Consider the following 23015-nt stretch of genomic DNA (forward strand, 5'->3'; position numbering starts at 1 on the left):
CTCGACTTAAAGATAGTTCATTTAGTGACCATTCGAAGATACAGTGGCATTCAAAAAAGTGATTTATGATGGTTTTTCATACCTAAGACAGTTTAACAGTTGGGAGGGTCTTGCAGGTCATCTAGTCCAACCCCTTGCCCAAGCAGGAGATCCTTCATTTGCCTCTACCTAGGATCGAACCTCCTGACTGTGAGGCAAGAGCTCCACCTCTAGGCCATAGCAATGGGACAATTAGCAGGACAAATAGACCATTGCAACGTCCCCATGGTCACATGATTCAAATTCAGAAGCTATGATAATCACTGAGTCAGGTTTATCCATCATTTTATTTCATTTGCTAAAGACTCTTCGGAAAGAAAGGCAAACAAAAAAACGAAAAGCTCACATTATAAAATTTAATTTCAAAAAAGGAAATAAAGCAAAGGCAAAGATATGCTCCAGCTATGTTGAACTATAAATATCGGAATATCAACTGGAAGTTACAGGGTCTGGAAATTCTGTAAGCTACAAACAAAATAGTAGAATTGCATTCCGATAGATTGATTTAGTTCTTCCAAGGAAGATCAGATTTAAATGTTAATGTTGTGTTTGGGCCTGGGCCAGCCGTTGCTCCCACAGATGGGAGAGACGCGGCACAAAGTGAATGTGAAAGCCTGGCAGACAGCCAGGAAGACGTGGCAGACAGCCAGGAGGACGAGGCCACTGGTACGCAGGATTCAGCAGACAGCCCTGGGGATTTGGCCTGCAGTCCCTCAGACAGTCTTTTGTCTCTGGATTCTTCTGCAGATCAATATATTGATCTGCATAGCAGAAGAGCTATGCAGAGAAGGGATCGACTGAAGGAGTATTACAAGTCATCATAGTAGCACCTGGGATGGGTGTGGTTCTTAAACTGAGGGCTGGGTGTGGTTCCCTTAATGAGGGCTAAAGGGATAAAAGGGAACAGAGGCCAAGGCAAACTGTGGCTGTTTATCTGTGTTATTTTGTGGTTCCTGCTCTGAAGTTTCTGTTCCGTGCCGTTGGAATTTTCAACCCAGCTTTTTCAGACAAGTGGGAGGTGAAAACTCTGGGACTTGCTGTTTGCTTCAAAGATTCAAAAGGACTCCTGAAACGTCTTTGCTCATTCCAGGTTGTCTTTGTTTTTTCCTGTGTTTTTGTATGCGGCTGAAGTAAGCCTTGCACTATTATTGTTTTCGGACACTAAGAACTGTTTTGAGTAACCCTTTTTTGTTTATTTAATACAAGTTTGCTGATTAGCAGAGCACGTGTGTGTTTGATTTCTTTTCCTTGGACTATTACGCATTGCCTGAGCCAGTCAGGCAGAACAGTTAATATACAAGAAAGTTTGTTAAACTGCTCTTCTTTACAATGTTTTAATCTATACAATTTTTAAAATTTTAATACAGATTTAATTTAAACAAAATACAGAAGACATGAATGAAATACTCATATATTGCCATTTATATTTTTCTAGAAATATCAGTGAAGAATTCGCAAGAATTCTTAAATATTAAGAGTATTAGATGCCTCACAGAAAATTGTGGGTCTTAAACTATGTGACAAAACCAAAGAAATAATTGATCTACTAGTTGACAGTCTTTAGAATATTTTCTGCCCCTACTTAGTTGAAATAATTATGAAATGGGTCTTCTTGAATTATAAACTTTGAGTCCATTCTGCATTGAAGAACGAGCGTATTTTGTTAGCAGTGTGCCAATCTTTTGCTTCTCTGAGCATAAATCCCTGTAAAATAGAAAGATTTTTTAAAAAATGTAATTTCCAAAACTATTTTAACAATTTTGATATTCTAAGGCTAATTACAGAATTATCAATACCACATTGTATTTCAATATAGGTAGTCCTCAAATTACGACCACAATTGAGGCCCAAATTTCTGTTGCTAAGTAAGACATTTAAGTCAATTTTGCCCCATTTTACAACTTTCTTGCCACAGTTGTTAACTGTGAATCACTGTAGTTGATAAGTTGATAACATGGTTGATAAGCGAATCTGGTTTCATCATTGAGTTTGCTGGTCAAAATGTTCCAAAAGGCGATCCCATGACCCTGGGACACAGCAACAGTCATAACTATGAACTGATTGCCCACCAGAACTGCTGCAAGTTGAGGACTATCTGTGCATAGTGTCAATTAGCATACAATCTTGACTTAGAGAGGAAAATTGTAAATAATGTGCAATGATTGCAAGAAAGAATGCAAAAGGAAATGAGGAGCCATTGGTTAACAAAAAGATACTTGTGATGGGGTGTTGTGGTTCGCTCTGGCCCAGCTCCTGCCCCAGGGACTGTGGATGTGGGGGAGACATCCACATGCTGCAGGCCTGTTTTGCCCTCGGTGGAATCTGCTCATGAAGGCTCCTCTGACCAACAAGACATGAGTGACAGGGAGGAGAGTGTGGCAGACAGCTCAGAAGGAGATCAATTATCTAGCTCCTCCTTGGATTCGGAACAAGAATTAATGATACAGCCACGCATGCAGAGAGCGATGCATAGGCAACAACAACTGAGAGATTATTATCAAAGAAAATGAGGCCACCTGTGGTTGGGTGGGGCTGTGGTAATTAGTGAGGCTGCTATAAATAGCAGACTGTGGGTTTGTGGAAGATTATCTGATCGTGGTGTTTCGTGACTGCTTTACTGACTTTGACCTTTTGTGTGCTGATTTTTCCCCGCTTTGAAACTAAACCAGAGCAAAGTGTGTTTCACTTTGTGAAAGAAGAAGGACTGTGAATTGCCTCACAGCTGCAAGCTAAGTATCTCAGAACTGATAAGGGACTTGTACAAATTACCAGTTTGTTTGGAGACGAGTGCTCTTTGCTATACCAAAAGAGGGCTTAGTTTAAGTGAATTTTCATTATAAAGAACATTGTTTTGAATTTTCAAACGTGTGTGTGTCTGAAATTTGTACCTGTGAATTTTTGAGAGGAGTCTACCAGAGAGCCCGACAGAACATGGGCTAAAAATACTTCAGTTCTAATAGTGAACTAAAGCAAGAATTCAGAGTATATGATGCACTGGACTATAAAACACAGCTTAGTTTTGGGGGAGGAAAATAGGGGAAAAAATCTGCCCACCAGGTATTCATCTGGCTAGCATCCTTAGTGTGGTCAGCTTCAGTGCATTATTTTATCCCCTGGTTAGGGCTTAAAAAAAATTATTTGGAGCGAGTAGCAATGAAAAAGGGCTGGAAAAAACCTCCTTTGGAGATAGTATCAATCAAAAAGCCTGCAAGCCAGGAAGATTGTTAGTACCTCATTATGGCTGGTGAAAAAAAGCTTTAAAAAAGGTACAGAGTATAAGATGCACCCAAATTTTCAACCTCTTTTGGGGAGGGAAAGGTGCATTTTATACTCTGAAAAATACAGTGTTGTGTGTTTGAGGAGCTGCCAAATTCAACATACATAAATTGGTTTTTGAACTTCTGCAGGACTGCAGTTAATAATAATAATTTAATAATAATAATAATTTATTAGATTTGTATGCCGCCCCTCTCCAAAGACTCGGGGCGGCTCACAACAACGATAAAAACAATATTATAATGGCACAAATCTAATATTAAAAAACTAAAAACCCTATCATAATTAAAAACCAAACAACACATACATACCAAACATAAATTATAATAAGCCTGGGGGAAAGATGTCTCAAATCCCCCATGCCTGGCGGTATAGGTGGGTCTTAAGTAGTTTACAGAAGACAAGGAGGGTGGGAGCAGTTCTAATCTCCGGGGGGAGTTGATTCCAGAGGGCCGGGGCCGCCACAGAGAAGGCTCTTCCCCTGGGGCCCACCAGAAGACATTGTTTAGTCGACGGGACCCCGAGAAGGCCAACTCTGTGGGACCTTATCGGCCGCTGGGATTCGTGCGGTAGCAGGCGGTTCCGGAGGTACTCTGGTCTAATGCCATGTTGGTCATGACCAACACTTTGAATTGTGACCGGAAACTGATCGGCAGCCAATGCAGGCCACGGAGTGTTGTGGATACTACTTACTCTATATATGGAGCTATATCAGCTTCTGTCCACTTCTCCCGAATAGAGAACAAGCGTTTAAATCTTTCGTTATCATCTTCTGGTAAATCTTCAACATTCAGCATGAAAATAATCTCTGGTTTGGAAGATCTATCCACAAGAGCTAGCCCCTTGAATAAATAAAACCAAAATTGGAATATGTCCAGGAAACCTTTAATAAGTAGACTAAAATATAAATTTAATAAACATTTAAAAATGCATATACAGTGTTCCCTCAATTTTCGCGGGTTCAAACTTTGCGAAAAGTCTATACCAGGGTTTTTCAAAAATATTAATTAAAAAATACTCCATGGGTTTCCCCCCTATACCACGGTTTTTCCCGCCCGATGATGTCATATGTCATTGCCAAACTTTTGTTTGCCTTTAATAATTTTTTTAAAATAAACTTTAATAAATAAACAGGGTGAGTAATAATCTAAATGGTTGCTAAGGGAATGGGAAATTGCAATTTAGGGGTTTAAAGTGCTAAGGGAAGGTTTGTGATACTGTTCATAGCCAAAAATAGTGTATTTTACTTCCGCATCTCTACTTCGCGGAAATTCGACTTTCGCAGGCGGTCTCGGAACGCATCCCCCGTGAAAAGCGAGGGAACACTGTATTGCTATGCTTATGTATTGTACTGTCTGGTTTGGTGCTGCAACCCAACAGGACCGACACAGACTTCAGAGGAGAATCAGAACTGCAGAAAAAGCAATTGCTGCCAACCTGCCTTCCATTGAGGACCTGTATACTGCGCGAGTCAAAAAGAGGTCGGGAAAAATATTTACTGACCCCTCACATCCTGGACACAAACTGTTTCAACTCCTACCCTCAAAACGTCGCTACAGAGCACTGCACACCAAGACTACTAGACACAAGAACAGTTTTTCCCCTGAACGCCATCACTCTACTAAACAAATAATTCCCTCAACACTGTCAGACTTTCTACTAAATCTGCACTTCTATTCTACTAGTTTTTCTCATCATTCCTGTCCCCCATTTCCTCCCATGTTGACAGTATGACTGTAACTTGTTGCTTATATCCTAAGATTTTTATTAATATTGCTTCTTCATTGCTTATTTGACCCCTATGACAATCATTAAGTGTCGTACCACATCATTCTTGACAAATGTATATTTTATTTTATGTACGCTGAGAGCATATGCACCAAGACAAATTCCTTGTGTGTCCAATCACACTTGGCCAATAAAATTCTATTCTATTCTATTCTATGAGAGAACTTCTTAAAATCTCAGCCTTACATCAATCAACCTCATGATGTACCCCACGCTAAAGGATGCAAATAATTACAACCAGCTTTAAGGGAAATGTGATTGGGATGTGCCTCCCCAAAATTCCTAATCTGACTCTATTACTTGTGGATTTTCAAACCGATGCTCCAAACTGAGCACATCCGTGGAAGTGGCACTTTTTATATCACATTACCTTTAACTGGTCCAATCTAGTTGTCATTCCTTCAGGAACACTCTGCTGCCACACTTCTTGAAACTCCGAGAGGTTGAATTTAACAGCATTTTGTAAGAGCATTTGTGCAATTGCTCTACATGCCTTCTCTTCATTCATTTCAAAGTAAGCCTCGCCTGGAAAGGAACATTAAAAACCACAAGTAATTAAGGAAAATGTTGTATGCACTACTTAATTGTATCTTTAAATAAAACTCCCAAATCAAAATAAGATTACATTCTGCCAGGTAACCAGAATTAATTAAATAGTTTAATCTTGAATCTGACATTCTCAGGTATTAAATTCATTCCATTTTTATCCTGCCATTCTGATCTAATGAATATTCAAACCAGGCTTATCCTCTTCATTATTAAAAACAAGCAGTTATGAAGGCAACCTACCTTCATCCATGTATTTTTTCCCATAACTTTCCAAGATGTGTTCTATCATTTCTCTGAAATAGAAATGTGCCTAATTTCAATATAAAGTATAATAAAGCCAGTTCTCTACAGAATTTTTTGGGAGGGTATATACATATACAGTGATACCTTGTCTTACAAACTTAATTGGTTCCAGGATGAGGTTCTTAAGGTGAAAAGTTTGTAAGACGAAACAATGTTTCCCATAGGAATCAATGGAAAAGCAATTAATGCGTGCAAGCTCAAAATTCACCCCTTTTGCCAGCCGAAGCGCCCGTTTTTGCGCTGCTGGGATTCCCCTGAGGCTCCCCTCCATAGGAAACCCCACCTCCGGACTTCTGTGTTTTTTTCGATGTTGCAGGGGAATCCCAGTCAACGAAGCAGTGGAAGTGATGTGCCGGTGCCTGGAGGCTGTTGGGGCCTTGATGGGTGTCAACAAACTCAAACTCAACCCAGACAAGACGGAGTGGCTGTGGGTTTTGCCTCCCAAGGACAATTCTATCTGTCCGTCCATTACCCTGGGGGGGGGGGGATTATTGACCCCCTCAGAGAGGAGGACGCAACTTGGGCATCCTCCTCGATCCACAGCTCACATTAGAGAACCATCTTTCAGCTGTGGCGAGGGGGGCGTTTGCCCAGGTTCGCCTGGTGCGCCAGTTGCGGCCCTATTTGGACCGGGAGTCATTGCTCACAGTCACTCATGCCCTCATCACCCCGAGGCTCGACTACTGTAACGCTCTCTACATGGGGCTACCTTGGAAAAGTGTTCGGAAACTTCAGATCGTGCAGAATGCAGCTGCGAGAGCAATTATGGGCTTCTCTAAATATGCCCATATTACTCCAACACTCCGAAGTCTGCATTGGTTGCCGATCAGTTTCCGGTCACAATTCAAAGTGTTGGTTATGACCTATAAAGCCCTTCATGGCACCGGACCAGAATATCTTCGGGACCGCCTCCTGCCGCACGAATCCCAGCGACCGGTTAGGTCCCACAGAGTTGGCCTTCTTCGGGTTCCGTCGACTAAACAATGTCGTCTGGCGGGACCCAGGGGAAGAGCCTTCTCTGTGTGGGCCCCAACCCTCTGGAACCAGCTCCCCCCTGAGATTAGGATTGCCCCCACCCTCCCTGCCTTTCGTAAACTGCTTAAGACCCACCTCTGCCGTCAGGCATGGGGGAACTAAAACACCTCCCCCTTGCCCATGTTGTTTTGTTGATTGATTGACTGTGTGCCTGTTTTTTATATATATTGGGATTGTTTTATGAAATTACTAATTTTAAATTGTAATTAGATTGGTGGGCATTGGATTTGTTATTATGTACTGTTTTTTATTATTGTTGTGAGCCGCCCCGAGTTTGCGGAGAGGGGCAGCATATAAATCCAAAAAATCTAATCTAATCTAATCTAATCTAATCTAATCTAAATCTAATCGCAAAAATGACCGCTTCGCTAGCAACGGAAGTCCGGAGCTGGGGTTTCCCAGCGAAGGGAGCAATCGCAGCATTGCAAAAACACCGAAGTCCTCAAAACCCCACCTCCGGACCTCTGTGCTTTTGCGATGCTGCGATTTCACTGAGGCTCCCCTCGCTGGGAAACCCCACCTCCAGACTTCCGTTGCCAGCAAAGCGTCCGTTTTTGCGCTGCTGGGATTCCCCTACTGGGATTCTCCTACTGGAATTCCCCTGCAGCATCACAAAAACACGGCAGTCCGGAGGTGGGGTTTCCCATGGAGGGGAGCCTCGTGGGAATCCCAGCAGCACAAAAAACAGGTGCTTCGCTGGCAATGGAAGTCCGGAGGCGGGGCATCCCAGCGGTGGCAGTCGGTTTGTAAGGTGAAAATAGTTTGTAAGAAGAGGCAAAAAAATCTTAAACCCCGGGTTTGTATCTCGGAAATTTTGTATGAGGCATTTGTAAGACGAGGTATCACTGTATATATATTCCTCCCCCTTAAAACATACATAAATGGAAACACATATATCGTCATTGTCCAACATATCTATGAATTTTTATTTATTTTATTTATTTATTCAATTTTTATATAGACGTATCTAACAGTGCATATGTAAAAACATCTTATATAATAAACTAGCAGCCTAACAGCCAATCTATATCTAAAATAAAAAGAAAACTTAACTACAATCTAAAATAAAAAAGAAACCAATACACAAAAAATGTGAAAATAGAAAAAAAAAATACATTTGTCATTGACTTCAATATTCTTATTCATAAATCTTAATTCCTTTAAGTCTGTGTTACATAATTTATCTAACGCTGCCACTATTTCTCTTTTCGTCACGTTTCTACCATCTTATCTCCAATTCTTTCACATTACTTTCAAAATACTTATTTATTTTATCTATTTTCATTTTCAAACCATTCATAAAATTTCCCCCAGATATTATAAAACTCCAAATCTTCTTTATCTCTAATTTTCATTGTAAGTCTATGTTCTCTACATAATTTAATTAAGAACTAGGGGTTCTAGGGAACTAGTCACCCAGGGTTATCCTTACATTATTTATTAATACATTTTCTTTGAATGTATAATAAATATTTAACTTGTATAACAATGGCACCTAATGTATTAAATAAGCCATATTAAGGAAAGACTTGGCACATGAATCCAGCCTTTGGCTTTAAATCTGAAAACAGGCATTTTGTAAACGACATATAATAACTAAAACAGAAACCTTTCACAAATAAACAATGGGGCAAGCCTTATACTTTTAGAACAAAGTACGTGTAAATAAGACAACTTACTTGGGTTCTAAAGGTCCAAGTTCTTGAATACAGATACTTAAAGGGACTTTATTGAATAACCAGGACTCTGAATATATTAGTTGGGTCACATGATTCAACAGTTTCATCTCATAGTCGAAGTCTAAAATCCTCCAATATCCTGCCAGCAGAGAAGAGCATTAGCACACAAAATCCTCCGCTCACAGTTTCATGACAAAACTCATAACAAAGCATAGGAATCAATGGAAAAGCGATTAATGCGTGCAAGCCCAAAACTCACCCCTTTTGCCAGCCGAAGTGCCCGTTTTTGTGCTGCTGGGATTCCCCTGAGGCTCCCCTCCATGGGAAACCCCACCTCCAGACTTCCGTGTTTTTTTGATGCTGCAGGGGAATCCCAGCAATGCAAAAATGGGTGCATCGCTGGCAACGGAAGTCTGGAGGTGGGGTTTCCCAGCAAGGGGAGTCTCAGCGAAATTGCAGCATTGCAAAAACACGGAAGTCCTTGAAACTCCACCTCCGGACTTCCATGTTTTTGTGATGCTGCAATTTCGCTGAGGCTCCCCTCACTGGGAAACCCCACCTCCGGACTTCCATTGCCAGGAAAGCGCCCGTTTTTGCGCTGCTGGGATTCCCCTGCAGCATCACAAAAACACAGAAGTCCAGAGGTGGGGTTTCCCATGGAGGGGACCTCAGGGAAATCCCAGCAGCGCAAAAACAGGTGCTTCACTGGCAACAAAAGTCCGGAGGTGGGGCATCCCAGTGGCGGTGGCTTGGGTTTATAAGGTGAAAATAGTTTGGAAGAAGAGGAAACAAAATCTTAAACCCCGGGTTTGTATCTCGAAAAGTTTGTATGACGAGGGGTTTGTAAGACGAGGTATCACTATATTAGGTCTCTTACTTAGAACCCCGTGCGCGATTTTGCTACTTCCACAGGTGCAGCAGCAAAGTCGCGCTAGTCCCACAAAAACGTATGAGCCACAGCGGCAAGCGCAATTTAATGTTCCAGCTCACCGCTGACCTAGCCCCACATTGTAGCTAAAACTACCTTGAACTTGGCATGCTTTCAGATCCTTCAGTTGATGCATTATTTCTTCCTCACTTGCTTGGACCAAATCCAAAAAGTCTTCTGTTGTATACTACAGAAAGTAAACAAAACATACACAACCTTCCTTTAGTCTGAATGCTATTCTGAGCATGTTGGAATTGCTTTATAAATAAAAGTTTAACATGGCATTTGCATATTTGATTATGAATATGTTATTTTTACAGCTTTCAGCCAATAGGTAGCATAAAGTTGGAGGCTGAAACAGATTGTCACAAGCCGACATTTATTTCACGCTACATTTATTTCAATAAACTGACATTTTATTTTATTTATTTATTTATTGGATTTGTATGCCGCCCCTCTCCGGAGACTCGGGGCGGCTAACAGCAACAATAAAACAGTGTACAAAAGTAATCCAATACTAAAAATGATTAAAAACCCATTAATATAAAAACCATACATACATACATACATACATACATACATACATACATACATACATACATACATACATACATACATATATACCATGCAAAGAATTGTAAAGGCCTAGGGGGAAAGAGGATCTCAATTCCCCCATGCCTGACGGCAGAGGTGGGTTTTAAGTAGCTTACAAAAGGCAAGGAGGGTGGGGGCAATTCTAATCTCTGGGGGGAGTTGGTTCCAGAGGGCCGGGGCCGCCACAGAGAAGGCTCTTCCCCTGGGTCCCGCCAAGCGACATTGTTTAGTTTTATTTGATTAAAGACTGAATTAGGAATTCTGTCACAGGCTGAGACCTCTCTTGGAAGAATATTTCAGGACTTTTAACAGATGAATCAAGTGCTAATGTCAGCCTTGATAGCTTCAAGGCAGGATTAGACAGATTCATGGATGCCAAGTATATCGGTGGTTATTGAAATGGATGTCCATGTGTCGCCTCTAAGTTGGTTGAAGCAGGCAGGATTCCCTTGAGTACCATTTGTTGGGGGTCAAGGGAAAGGGAGAGTTTTGCCTTCTCTTTCTGCTCAAGATCCCCATGGACAATTGGTGGGCCACTGTGTGACGCAGAATACTGGACTCGATGGGCTTTGGCCTGATTCAGCATGGCTCTTCTTATGTTCTTATGCTACCCATTTTGCCACTTAAAATAGTGCCAACATGCAAAAAAATTGTAATTAATATGTTTAGTCCTATCCAGGGGTAGGTTCCAGTTTTCTTCACTATTGGTTCGCTTAGGGAAGTGCTGTGCATGCAAACTCGTGAGCAGTGCTAAAATCATTGCTTCTGTGCATGCGCAGAGGCAAAAAAAACCAAGAGAGAATCAGCTCGGGGGTGTGGCAGGCTTAGGTCACTGCTGGTTCTAGTGACCCAGGCTGCCAAGTTACTACTGGTTCTATAGAATTGGTCTGAACTGGGAGGAACCCACCTTTGGTCCAATTCGGTTTTGAAGGCACAAAAGGAATGGAGCCAATTTTTGTTCACTTGGTTTTGGAAGGAAGGAAATTGTAAGCCACTTAGAGTCGCTTGAAAAGTGAGACGGACAGCATATGCATTTAATAAATAAAATAAATAATAAATTATGCAGTTGGAAACCACTAATGGAAAAATATTTGCTTCTGCTGCACGAATCCCAGCGACCAGTAGAGTGGGTCTTCTCTGGGTCCCGTCAACCAAACAATGTCGCTTGGCGGGGCCCAGGGGAAGAGCCTTCTCTGTGGCGGCGCCGGTCCTCTGGAACCAACTCCCCCCAGAGATTAGAATTGCCCCCACCCTCCTTGCCTTTCGTAAGCTGCTTAAAACCCACCTCTGCCGCCAGGCATGGGGGAATTGAGATACACTTTCCCCCTAGGCCTTTACAATTTTATGCATGGTATGTCTGTATGTATGATTGGTTTTTATAATAATGGGTTTTTAACTGTTTTTAGTATTGGATTATTGTTATATGCTGTTTTGCTACTGTTGTTAGCCCCCCGAGTCTGCGGAGAGGGGCGGCATACAAATCAAATAAAATAAAATCAAATAAATAAATAAATAAATATTACTGCACTGAATATCTCAGCCTATAGCAACTGGGATCCCAGAGACACGGATTAAAATATATTTGTGAGTGGAAATTGTATTTACCCTACGCAGCAAGCTAAAGTTTATGTAATTAATAGATGAACACATAGTCATTCCTTACAATGGGCCATAAGGGAAATTTACAATTACTACAAGCTACTTCTGCTGCTCACCAACTGCCAGAGTTTGGCAGATCGAATCTCAGTGGGCTCAAGGTTGACTCAGCCTTCCACCCTTCCAAGGTCGGTAAAATGAGGACCCAGATTGTTGGGGGCAATATGCTTACTCTCTGTAAACCGCTTAGAGAGGGATGTAAAGCACTGTGAAGTGGTACATAAGTCTAATGCTAATGTTTCTGGGAATTTAACATGGGTTGGTACTCTCTAATTGCAATTCATGCCTTGCTTAATTTTTAATCCTGCCCAGAGTTTATGTCTCTTTATGAAAAACTCAAAAATACAAATTCCCACTCACAAATGTATTTTAATCCATGTCTCTGGGATCCCAGTTTTGGAACACGAGAACTTTTCTATACATCCATCTTTATCTACCATAATTATTACCTTTGAGTTTGTATCAACGCTCTCTTTTTCACAATCTGGACCTTCATAAGGATTTTCCAATAGAAGTTTCTTCAGTTTCTTCAGTTTAGGCCGGCATCTTCTTAGTTCCCAAAAATGATTGGAGAAGCCTGCAATCTACCACAAGAACTAGAATTGGAACTGCTGGACTAATCTGTAAAGTTGGCAGTTGCACCAATCAGCAGAGAATGAACACAGCATAACACCCCTAAGTTTGGCATGTTAAATGACTGTCTTTGTGAACTGTGTTTCTCAATTTTAGCAGCTTGAAGATGTGTGAACTTCAGAACACTGGAGTTGAAGCCCACACATCTTCAAGTTACCATGGTTAAGAAAAATTACTTTAGAACTTCAACCTTTTTGGTATATTTGCTGCACTTCTATTTAACTCATCTGGCTCTTTTAACATAAGAAGATCTTTCAGCTCTTTTGGACATCATATTATCCCTGAATCAGGGGTGAAATCCTGCAGGTTCTGACAGATTCTGGAAAACCAGTAGTGGAAATTTTTAGTAGTTCAGAGAACTGACAAATACCACTTCTGGCTGGCCCCAGAGTGGGGTGGGATTGGAGATTTTGCAATATCTTTCCCCCAGGAATGGGGAGGGAATTGAGATTTTGCTGTATCCTTCCTCTGGAATGGGGAGGGAATGGAGATTTTGCAGTATTTTTTCCCTGGAGTGGGGAGGGAATGGAGATTTTGCAGTATTTTTTCCCTGGAGTGGGGAGGGAATGGAGATTTTGTAATATTCTTCCCCTGGAGTGGGGAGGGAATGAGAATTTTGCAGTATTCTTTCCCTGGAGTGGGGAGGGAATAGGAATTTTGCAGTATTTTTCCCTGGACTGGGGAGGGAATGGGGATTTTGCAATAGCCTTCCCCTGCTATGCCCACCAAGCCACACCACACTCACTAAGCCCACAGAACCGGTAGTAAAAAAAATTGGATTTCACTACTATAGTGAGTTGCAATCCAACCATATCTAAAATACCACACATATCTCTCCCATCCACCCCCACCCATTTTTAAACAAGATTTTGCTTTTATATCTCCTCGGCTTCTGTCTTCAATACTAATGCATGCCAGGGTCTATTAATTGAGAAAAAAACAGAACAAGCAACTTGCTTTTTCCAAGTGTATCCAAAATGTATGATGGCCATAAGCAGGGGAAAATTATGTTTGTGTCTGTGTTATAATTTTACTATTTATTTAGTGGGATTTAGAGAGATTTAACTTATTTTTATTGCACTTTCTTCACAAAGAACTACTATAATCACAGACTACAGGGAAAAAAGGCTATTTCATCTGGTTCAATCATTTGCTCATCCTTCTATCAAATATCACATTCCTGCTATATGGCCTCCTAGAAAGTACTGAGTTCCGTATTCAATCAGCTGCTATATGGTCTCAAATCCAAGATCCTACTCATAGACTTTCTACTAAATCTGCATTTCTATTCTACTAGTTTTTCTCATCATTCCTTTCACCCATTTCCTCCCATGTTGACTGTGTGACTGTAACTTGTTGCTCATATCCTAAGATTTTTATTAATATTGCTTCTTCATTGCTTATTTGACCCCTATGACAATCATTAAGTGTTGTACCACATGATTCTTGACAAATGTATATTTTATTTTATGTATGCTGAGAGCATATGCACCAAGACAAATTCCTTGTGTGTCCAATCACACTTGGCCAATAAAATTCTATTCTATTCTAGATGAGCCTATTTTAAATAATTATCCTACACATTATATGTCTAAGTACTAAAATGTTTATCACATCTCTTGGCCACAAAATGTTCTGACTTAATTCATTGGATTAATTAAGCTGCTCTCCCATCCACAAATCTGAACTTTTAGGAAAAGGATTAAATGTGACTTCTTTTTTTTAAAGGAAGGATAATGATTTTTCAAAGATCTTAACTTGCTCTGGAGAATCTTCAGGCACGCAATACCTCAGGGTGGAGTATATTAGTGGTAGCCTTGTCTGCACGAAGCTGCTCTGGCAATTCACCGGAAGGAATAAAAAGCAACATATTGGAAGTATCTGCTATTTTCATGTCGTAAGTCTTATCTTTACTGCATATCACAGCATGCTCATTTTTCTCTCCACGGATCACCAGGCTGCAAGATCAAACAAATGCCAGGTTCAAATTACAATGTGTGGACCAAAAGGTTTAATTTAAATACAGTACTGTATATGTAATAATAAAGATGGGAGGCTGATACATTTGAAAAGGTACGGGGCAATTTCTCCCAGTATTCCTGGTATGTTGTATCATTATGCTTGGTCAAGGAAAAAAAACACACAGAAATGGGCTATACTTTAGTCCAGGGCATCTCCAACCTTGGCAACTTTAAGACTTTTGGACCTCAACTCCCAGAATTCCTCTGAGGGTTATTTACTAAGTCTGCACTACTATCACTACTAGTTTTTTCCTCATCATTCCTATCACCTATATCCTCCCACTTAGGGCTGTAACTTGTTGCTTGTATCCTTAAGATTTTTATTAATATTGTTTCCTCGTTGCTTATTTGACCACTATGACAATCATTAAGCGTTGTACCTCATGATTCTTGACAAATGTATCTTTTCTTTTATGTACACTGAGAGCATCTGCACCAAAGAAAAATTCCTTGTGTTCCCAATCCCACTTGGCCAATAAAGGATTCTATTCTATTCTATTCTAATAGTGGCTGAGGAATTCTGGGAGTTGAAATCCACAAATTTTAAAAGTTGTCAAGGTTGGAGACCCCCTGTTTTAATTCTAATGCAGTGTTTCTGCAACTTGGCAAATTTAAGATGCCCGGCGGACTTCAACTCCCAGAATTCCCCGAATCAGCAACACATCTGGAGCATACAGAGGAGGGCAATGCAATTTGCTTCTTGAATTCAATCAACTGACCCTCCAAGGCGCTAGGGGTAGCTGAAGAGTCGCCTAGATTAAAGCCAGCCGCACGCTCTACCATGGAGGGAAGGGGGAGGTGTTATACTGCCGAGCATGCGCGTACCTTCGCCCCGCCTCCAATTCGTCACACAGTTCCGGCTCCAATTGCAGAAGGCAGTAATCTCCGGCGTCGATTCGCGGACTGAAACTGAGGCACTGCACCGTCGGAAGTAGCTCCGCCGGGTTTAGCTTAGCGACCTGCAGCGTCGCGTCGACCTCCTCGCGGCGTCGCATCCCCGTGGGCTTCCGCTCCTCGGAGCCCTCGGACGTCTCCATCAAGGAACAGCCGCTTTCCGAAAGCGCGCCAAAATCACGCTGTCACGTGGATGCAAAGGGAGGGCGCGGCTTACGCTGCTGAGACGCCCAATCTGAAAGGAAGGGGGCGGGGCTAATCACCCCGCCCACAAGAGCAGGTTGAAACTCTTCAGAAGTTTAAATAAAGAATCGTTTCTTAAAATTTAATGGGTTAATTATATTATTCTTCTCATCCTTCCTAGTACAGTACTGTATCTCGTCCCAGTTATCAACAGTTATCTTCCAAGCGGGAAGAGGGAGATTGTGATCCCGCTGTATAGAGCGCTGGTGAGACCCCATTTGGAATACTGTGTTCAGTTCTGGAGACCTCACCTAGAAAAATATATTGATCAAATTGAACAGGTCCAAAGATGGGCTACAAAAATGGTGGAAGGTCTTATAAAACGTATCAGGAAAGACTTCATGAACTCAATCTGTATAGTCTAGAGGACAGAAGGAAAAGGGGGGGATGTGATCAAAACATTTAAATATTTTAAAGGGTTAAATAAGGTTCAGGAGGGAAATGATTTTAATAGGAAAGTGAACACAAGAACAAGGGGGCACAATCTGAGGTTAGTTGGGTAAAAGATCAGAAGCAACATGAGAAAATATTACATGAGCAGTAGATGCTTGGAACAAACGTCCAGCAAGTGTGGTTGGTAAATCCATAATAACTGAAATTAAACATGCCTGGGATAAACATATATCCATCCTAAGATAAAATACAGTAAATAGACATCTCCCCTGGGCCTATACAGTTTATGCATGGTATGTTTGTATGTATGTTTTCTTTTTAATAAGGGTTTTTTAGTGACTTTTAATTATTAGATTTGTTATATATTGTGTTATTATTGTGAGCTGCCCAGAGTCTACGGAGAGGGGCGGCAAAGAAATCTAATAAATAATAATAATAATAATAATAATAATAATAATAATAATAATAATAACAACAACAGACTAGATAGACCATGAGGTTTTTTTCTGTCATCAATCTTCTATGTTCCTATGTTTCTATGACTATAACCAGTGAAGGGCTACCAAAATTTTTACTACCACACTGTGAGTGTGGCTTATGCATTTTCTTTCAACATTTTTCAGTGAAATTGAGTGCTCTGGGGTAGAGTTCCATTTTTGCTACCCCACTGCATCCTCCACCCCCTGGGCAGTAGCCCATCCCTGACTATAACCATGTTGTTTGTAGCTTTACAAGTCATAGTGCTTTATTTATTTCCTTTGTATGATTTAATTGCTTATGAGTCACTTAGTAACTGAGAGCATATGCACCAAAGACAAATTCATTTTGTGTGCAAACAATTCTATTCTAAATAATTCCCAAGCAGCTAAAACAATGAGGGAGGGATGCTGACATTTGTAGTTCACCTGAAGGGCATGGACTCCAATGTTCTGCTTTTGAGGATGCAGCTGCTTGACTGTTCAGCCACCCATTATAATGCAATTATTTTCCATCCCGCTATCTAATTCTATGTTCCAAATATACCACATGGGGGCAGACTGCTACAACACATGAATAACTCTGCCAGGTCTGAAAACACCATAATGAAAATGTAAATGTACTCTCCAAGCTGCGGAAATCAGGGTGATCACTTAAAGAAAAGCAGAGAAGGTTTTCTGTACCTCTTTCCTGATATCTAGTGGGGATCTGGAATTTTGCAGTCTAAATTTAATAGCCCTAATAAAATTACAGGTAGTCCTTCATTTACAACCGTTTTTTATTGACTGTTCAAAGTTACAACCGGCCTGAAAGAAGTGACTTTATAAACATTTTTTCACTCTTATGACTGTTGCAGCATCTCCATGGTCACATGACTTCTGCTGCACGAATCCCAGCGGCTGATAAAGTCCCACAGATTTGGCCTTCTCTGGGACCCATCGACTAAATAATATCGTCTGGTGGGCCCCAGGGGAAGAGCCTTCTCTGTGGCAGCCCCAGCCCTCTGGAATCAACTCCCCCCGGAGATTAGAACTGCCCCCACCCTTCTTGCCTTTCGCAAGTTACTGAAGACCCACCTATGCCGCCAGGCATGGGGTACTTGAGGTATCCCCAGGCTAATATGATTTACTTATGTATGGTATGGTTGAATTGTATGGTTTTTAATGATATGGGTTTTTAGATGTTTTTAAATATTGGATTTGTCACATTGTTTATCGCTGTTGTGAGCCACTCCGAGTCTTCAGAGAGGGGCGGCATACAAATAATAATAATAATAATAATAATAATAATAATAATAATAATAATAATAATAATAATAATTGTTGTGGTTCCGTCTGAGGCCCCTCAGGGAACGGCTGACCTTCTGTCGGTTTCCAGCTCAGAGGGAGAGGCTGAGGAACAGGAGGTGCAGACAGACGAGGAGGAGGAATCCCAGGCTGAAGAAGAGGGAGGACAGCCAGAGTCCCACCAGGGGGAGCTCTCCCCAGCAAGCAGCCTGGATTCCTTAGAGGAAAATGCACAAGCCATAGTTGATCTGCGACAAAGAAGAGCTACTCAGAGAAGAAATCAATTGGCTAAGTACTTTCAGCATTAACGAGGCAACAGTTGGGTTTGGGTGTGGTGCTCTTGGGAAAGGCTAAAAGGCAGACCCACCCTTCCTGGCTTGTGGAGTTTTATCTTTGAGAGTCGTGGGACCTGGCTGTGAACTTTGGCGTCTTGGAATCCTGGTTTGTGCCTTTGACTAATGAAACCTTGGGGGGGGGGGGGTGCCAGCAAGAAGCTTGCTGTATTGTCTGGACATCAGGACCCTGCTGTAACGTATTATAGCCTGTCTGTTGGGAAGAACAGGTTTTCCTCTGTGCTTATTTTTTCCAGCTATAAAATACTTTTGGCTTTTACCAGAGTGTCTGGCTGTTTTTTCCAGTTGGTGTTGAGGTCTGGGGGAACCCAGACAGAACAAATAATAATACTGTAATAATAATAATAATAATAATAGTAGTAGTAATAACAATAATAATAATAATAGTAGTAATAATAATAATAATAGTAGTAGTAGCAATAATAATAATAATAATAATAATAATAATAATAATAATAATAATAATTTACATTTGGACCACTGATGCGCCTCTTGACTTACTTCCTATTGGAGCGCCCTCGGAGGCCTTTGCTCATTGGTCATGTTGGCGCCCATCAGCGTGAAATTTGGCTTCTGCACATGCACAGCAAGCCAAATTTCATACGCGGATACATGAGAGAGTGAGATTTTGGCTATTTTCGCTGATATTTTTGCTTCCGCGCATGCACAGAAGCAAAAAATTGGTGAAAATCTGTGAAATCTCGCTCGCGTGCGTCCTCATGTGACTTTAGCCTTGCTGCACATGTGCAGAAGCCAAAACTCAGGTGGGTGCATCAGGAGCGCGCAGCTGCACACGCCTCCTGGAATTTTCTACCATAGCTGCGCACCTGGGCACACCGACTGCTGCCCACCACTGATTTGTATGCATGACAATTAGTTCATATTTATGACAATCACAGCATCCCGAGGTCAGGATGGGGAAACCAGATACACTTAACAACCGTGTGTCTCATTTAACAACTGCAGCTTATTCACCTAAGAAATGTGGCAACAAATGTGGTAAGATGGGTAAGGTGACCAGATGTCCAGCTTTTGGCGGGACAGTCCTTCTCTTTACCAATTTGTCCTGCGTCCCGTGGCGTTTTTAAAAAGTCCCGATTTTTTGAAAGACATACCACTCAAGGTATGCCCATGTTACACCAACACTCCGCAGTCTGCATTGGTTGCCGATCAACTTCCGGTCACAATTCAAAGTGTTGGTTATGACCTATAAAGCCCTTCATGGCATCGGACCAGAATATCTCCGGGACCGCCTTCTGCCGCACTAATCCCAGCGACCAGTAAGGTCCCACAGAGTTGGCCTTCTCTGAGTCCCGTCGACTAAGCAATGTCATTTGGCGGGACCCAGGAGAAGAGCCTTCTCTGTGGCGGCCCTGACCCTCTGGAACCAGCTCCCCCCAGATATCAGAGTTGCCCCCACCCTCCTTGCCTTTCGCAAGCTCCTTAAAACTCACCTCTGTCGTCAGGCATGGGGGAATTGAAATTTCCCTTCCCCCTAGGCTTATAGAATTTATATATGGTATGCTTGTATGTATGAGTGGTTCTTTAAATTGGGGGTTTTTTAGATTGTTTTTAATATTAGATTTGTTTACATTGTCTTTTTATATGGTTGTTAGCCGCCCCGAGAGGGGCGGCATACAAATCTAATAAATACAAATACAAATATAATCGCTTGAACGCCGTCTGGAGATTGTGTTGGAGTTGCTTGCCATGCGCTCACATGGCTTGAAGGCAGGGGTGGGCAGGAGGCAGGATGGGATGGAACGCAGTTCCACCGGCGGAAATAATAATAATAATAATTTATTAGATTTGTAAGCCGCCCCTCTCCGAAGATTCGGAGCGGCTCACAACAATAATAAAATAATATTACAATGAAACAAATCTAATATTAAAAACATCTAAAACCCCATCATTTAAAACCATGCAGCACACGCATATCAAACATAAAATATAAAAGCCTGGGGGAGGTGTCTCAGTTCCCCCATGCCTGACGATACATAAATGAAGCTGTGTGCCCAGCTCCAGCTAACTATCCCCCCCTCCCATCCTCTTCCTCCTCCTTGGAAAGCGGCAGGGAGACCAGCACCAGCAGGAGTTGCAGGGGGCCCATTTCCTCCCCCCTCTTTTCTCATCAGCTGATCGGCACCCGTTCGCCTAGCTACCCAGCCTGAGGCCAGGAAGGAGAGGGCGGGAAACGCGAAGCAAATTGTCACCCCAGAGAGCGACACTGGTGAGGTTGTAAGTCAAGGATTTAACAGTTCACTTGAACGATGATGATCGTTCAAGCCACTCCCACCTTGTCACATGGCCAGCAAGCCTCTCCCACCCAGTCACATGACCATTAAGCCACACCCACAAAATAAGCCCCACCCAGTAAAAATTTTGGCTGCCCATTACTGCTTGAAGGGATAGAGAGAGAGAGAGAGAGAGATCGGAGGGTTGGAGAAGAGACCAAGCGTGCAATTCTCCGGTGTTCCAGTATAAGAAGCCGCCTGAAAGCAGAACAGACAAGCTACTTTACTCTCTTCTGATGTCTTACTGCACTTCCTATTGTAATAAAAGGGCCGCACTGGGAAACAATATACAAAAACAAATACTTAGGTAAAATTCTCTAGAGATTTTTCAGTCGCCCATTCGTTTCCCCGCCACACCTCCGGTCAATGGTGTCCTGCTTTACCAAAGTTTGTTTGTTTGTTTGTTTGTTTATTTATTCAATTTTTATGCCGCCCTTCTCCTTAGACTCAGGGCGGCTTACAACATGTTAGCTATAGCACTTTTAAACAGAGCCAGCCTATTGCCCCCACAACCCGGGTCCTCATTTTACCCACCTCGGAAGGATGGAAGGCTGAGTCAACCTTGAGCCGGTGATGAGATTTGAACCGCTGACCTTCAGATCTACAGTCAGCTTCAGTTATAATCTGGTTACCTTAAAGACGGGGCAAAAATAACTTTACAAATTTCTAACTAATAAATTCTGGAATCAATTATGGTCATAAATCAAGGACTTCCTGTATAAGATAATTGGAGGTGAAGATTTCAGTTGCAAATGCTGGCTGGGGAATTCTGGGAGTTGAAGTCCAGATCGCTTCAAGTTGCCAAGGTTGGGAAGCACTGCTCTAACTTCCTGTTCTCCAGCTGCTGGCTGTTTTTACACTGTTGAAGAAGTTCCAGGGTGTTTAATAATTGGTGCATTCTTCAAAGTACAACATATGGGCAGCGTTTGGCATAATGGGCACTTAACTACACTTTACTTAAACAAATTTCATTATGTTTTGCCCAACATGCTGAGCTACAATCTGGACAATTCTGTTTTAGTTTAGCATGTTGCAGAAAGTGGAACATATGATTAGTTTATAGTTCAGTGTACAGTGGAAATTCCCACAAATGAGTCAAATAAAATATGATAATTAACTAGATAATTACATCGTCAAGGGTTTGGGTTAGGCTTAGGGTGCCTGGCCTCTCCTCATCTCAAAGAGATACAATTTCCCTATCTATTTACAATTAAATAGTATATTTTGAGCATTCAAAATATACTATTTAATTCTATGTATATATGCCATATGTATACATACTGTACATATTATAGACAGGAACATAAAAAAAATATTTATGATTTGATTTGATTTGATTTGTGTGCCGCCCCTCTCCAAAGACTTGGAGTGGCTCACAACAAGAAACAGTACAAATCCAATACTTAAAAACAATTTTAAACCCTTAATATAAAAAAAATAATACTTCTCATACAGACCATACATAAAGCGGAAACAGCCCAGGAGAATCGATTTCCCTATGCCTGGCGACAGAGGTGGGTTTTCAGGAGTTTGCGAAAGGCAAGGAGGGTATACATTATCTACTATATAAACTGCATGTATATGTACATGCACGCACAGCTCTTCTAAAACTATATACATTCAACCACATTTACTGCGATAGGAAAACATACCCAGAGCCCAAAAAGAAAAAAAAATTCTATGGGTTCTGCATGCCTGACCAAAGTTTTTCTACCGGTTCTGCATACTTGACCAAAGCTTTTCTACCGGTTCTTCGTACCTGACCAAAATTTTTCCCATCTGATCTATCTTGCAAAGCTGACATGGTTTAAGGTTTATTTTCCATTTATGGAGAAGTGGAACTGTTAGCCCAGGCTTCAGCTAGGCAGAAAAAACCCTGGACACACATATAACCTGGGAGAAACCCCTCTTAGCAGTAGTGACAACGAAAGAGACCTCGGAGTCTTGATGGACAATCAACTAAACCTGAGCCAACAATGTGCAGCAGCAGCTAAAAAAGCCAACACAATCCTAAACTGCATCAACAGGGGAATACATTCCAAGACCAGGGAAGTCTTAATACCACTCTACTACGCCCTGGTCCGACCACACCTGGAGTACTGTACTCAGTTCTGGTCACCACACTTCAAAAGAGACATTGAAACTCTGGAGAAGGTGCAAAAAAGAGCAACCAAGATGATTAAGGGATTGGAAACCAAGACTTACGAAGAGAGACTGAGGGAACTGGGCATGGATAGCCTAGAGAAAAGGAGGGCCAGAGAGGACATGATAGCAGTCTACAAGTATACGAGGGGATGTCACAGAGAGGAGGGGATCACTTTTTTCTTCAGGACACCATGGGGCCGGACGAGGAACAACGGCTGGAACCTGACCAAGGAGAGATTCAACATGGAGATAAGGAGGAACTTCCTGACGGTCAGAGCGATCAACGAATGGAACAACCTACCAGCGGACGTTGTTAACTCCAACACTCTGGACATTTTTAAGAGAAGACTGAACTGCCACTTGACTGGTGTACTATAGGGTTCCTGCTTGGGCAGGGGGTTGAACTCGATGGCCTTCCTGGTCCCTTTC

The 23015-nt window shown here is 41.8% G+C and overlaps 1 protein-coding gene across 1 annotated transcript; it reads right to left on the minus strand.

Annotated features, from left to right (window-relative positions):
• Positions 1-1357: 1357 nt before the first annotated feature.
• Positions 1358-15671, minus strand: DSCC1 (DNA replication and sister chromatid cohesion 1). Its single transcript, XM_070748239.1, has 9 exons — positions 15327-15671; positions 14270-14438; positions 12297-12431; positions 9694-9784; positions 8670-8808; positions 5893-5945; positions 5474-5628; positions 4009-4157; positions 1358-1743 (listed from the first exon to the last, which is right to left on the minus strand). The coding sequence occupies exons 1-9, from the start codon at positions 15536-15538 to the stop codon at positions 1635-1637; spliced, it is 1212 nt and encodes a 403-aa protein (XP_070604340.1). The 5' UTR covers positions 15539-15671; the 3' UTR covers positions 1358-1634.
• Between the last annotated feature and the right edge of the window lie 7344 nt (positions 15672-23015).

Source organism: Erythrolamprus reginae, chromosome 3, assembly GCF_031021105.1.
Source record: "Erythrolamprus reginae isolate rEryReg1 chromosome 3, rEryReg1.hap1, whole genome shotgun sequence".
NCBI classification, from domain to species: domain Eukaryota; kingdom Metazoa; phylum Chordata; class Lepidosauria; order Squamata; family Dipsadidae; genus Erythrolamprus; species Erythrolamprus reginae.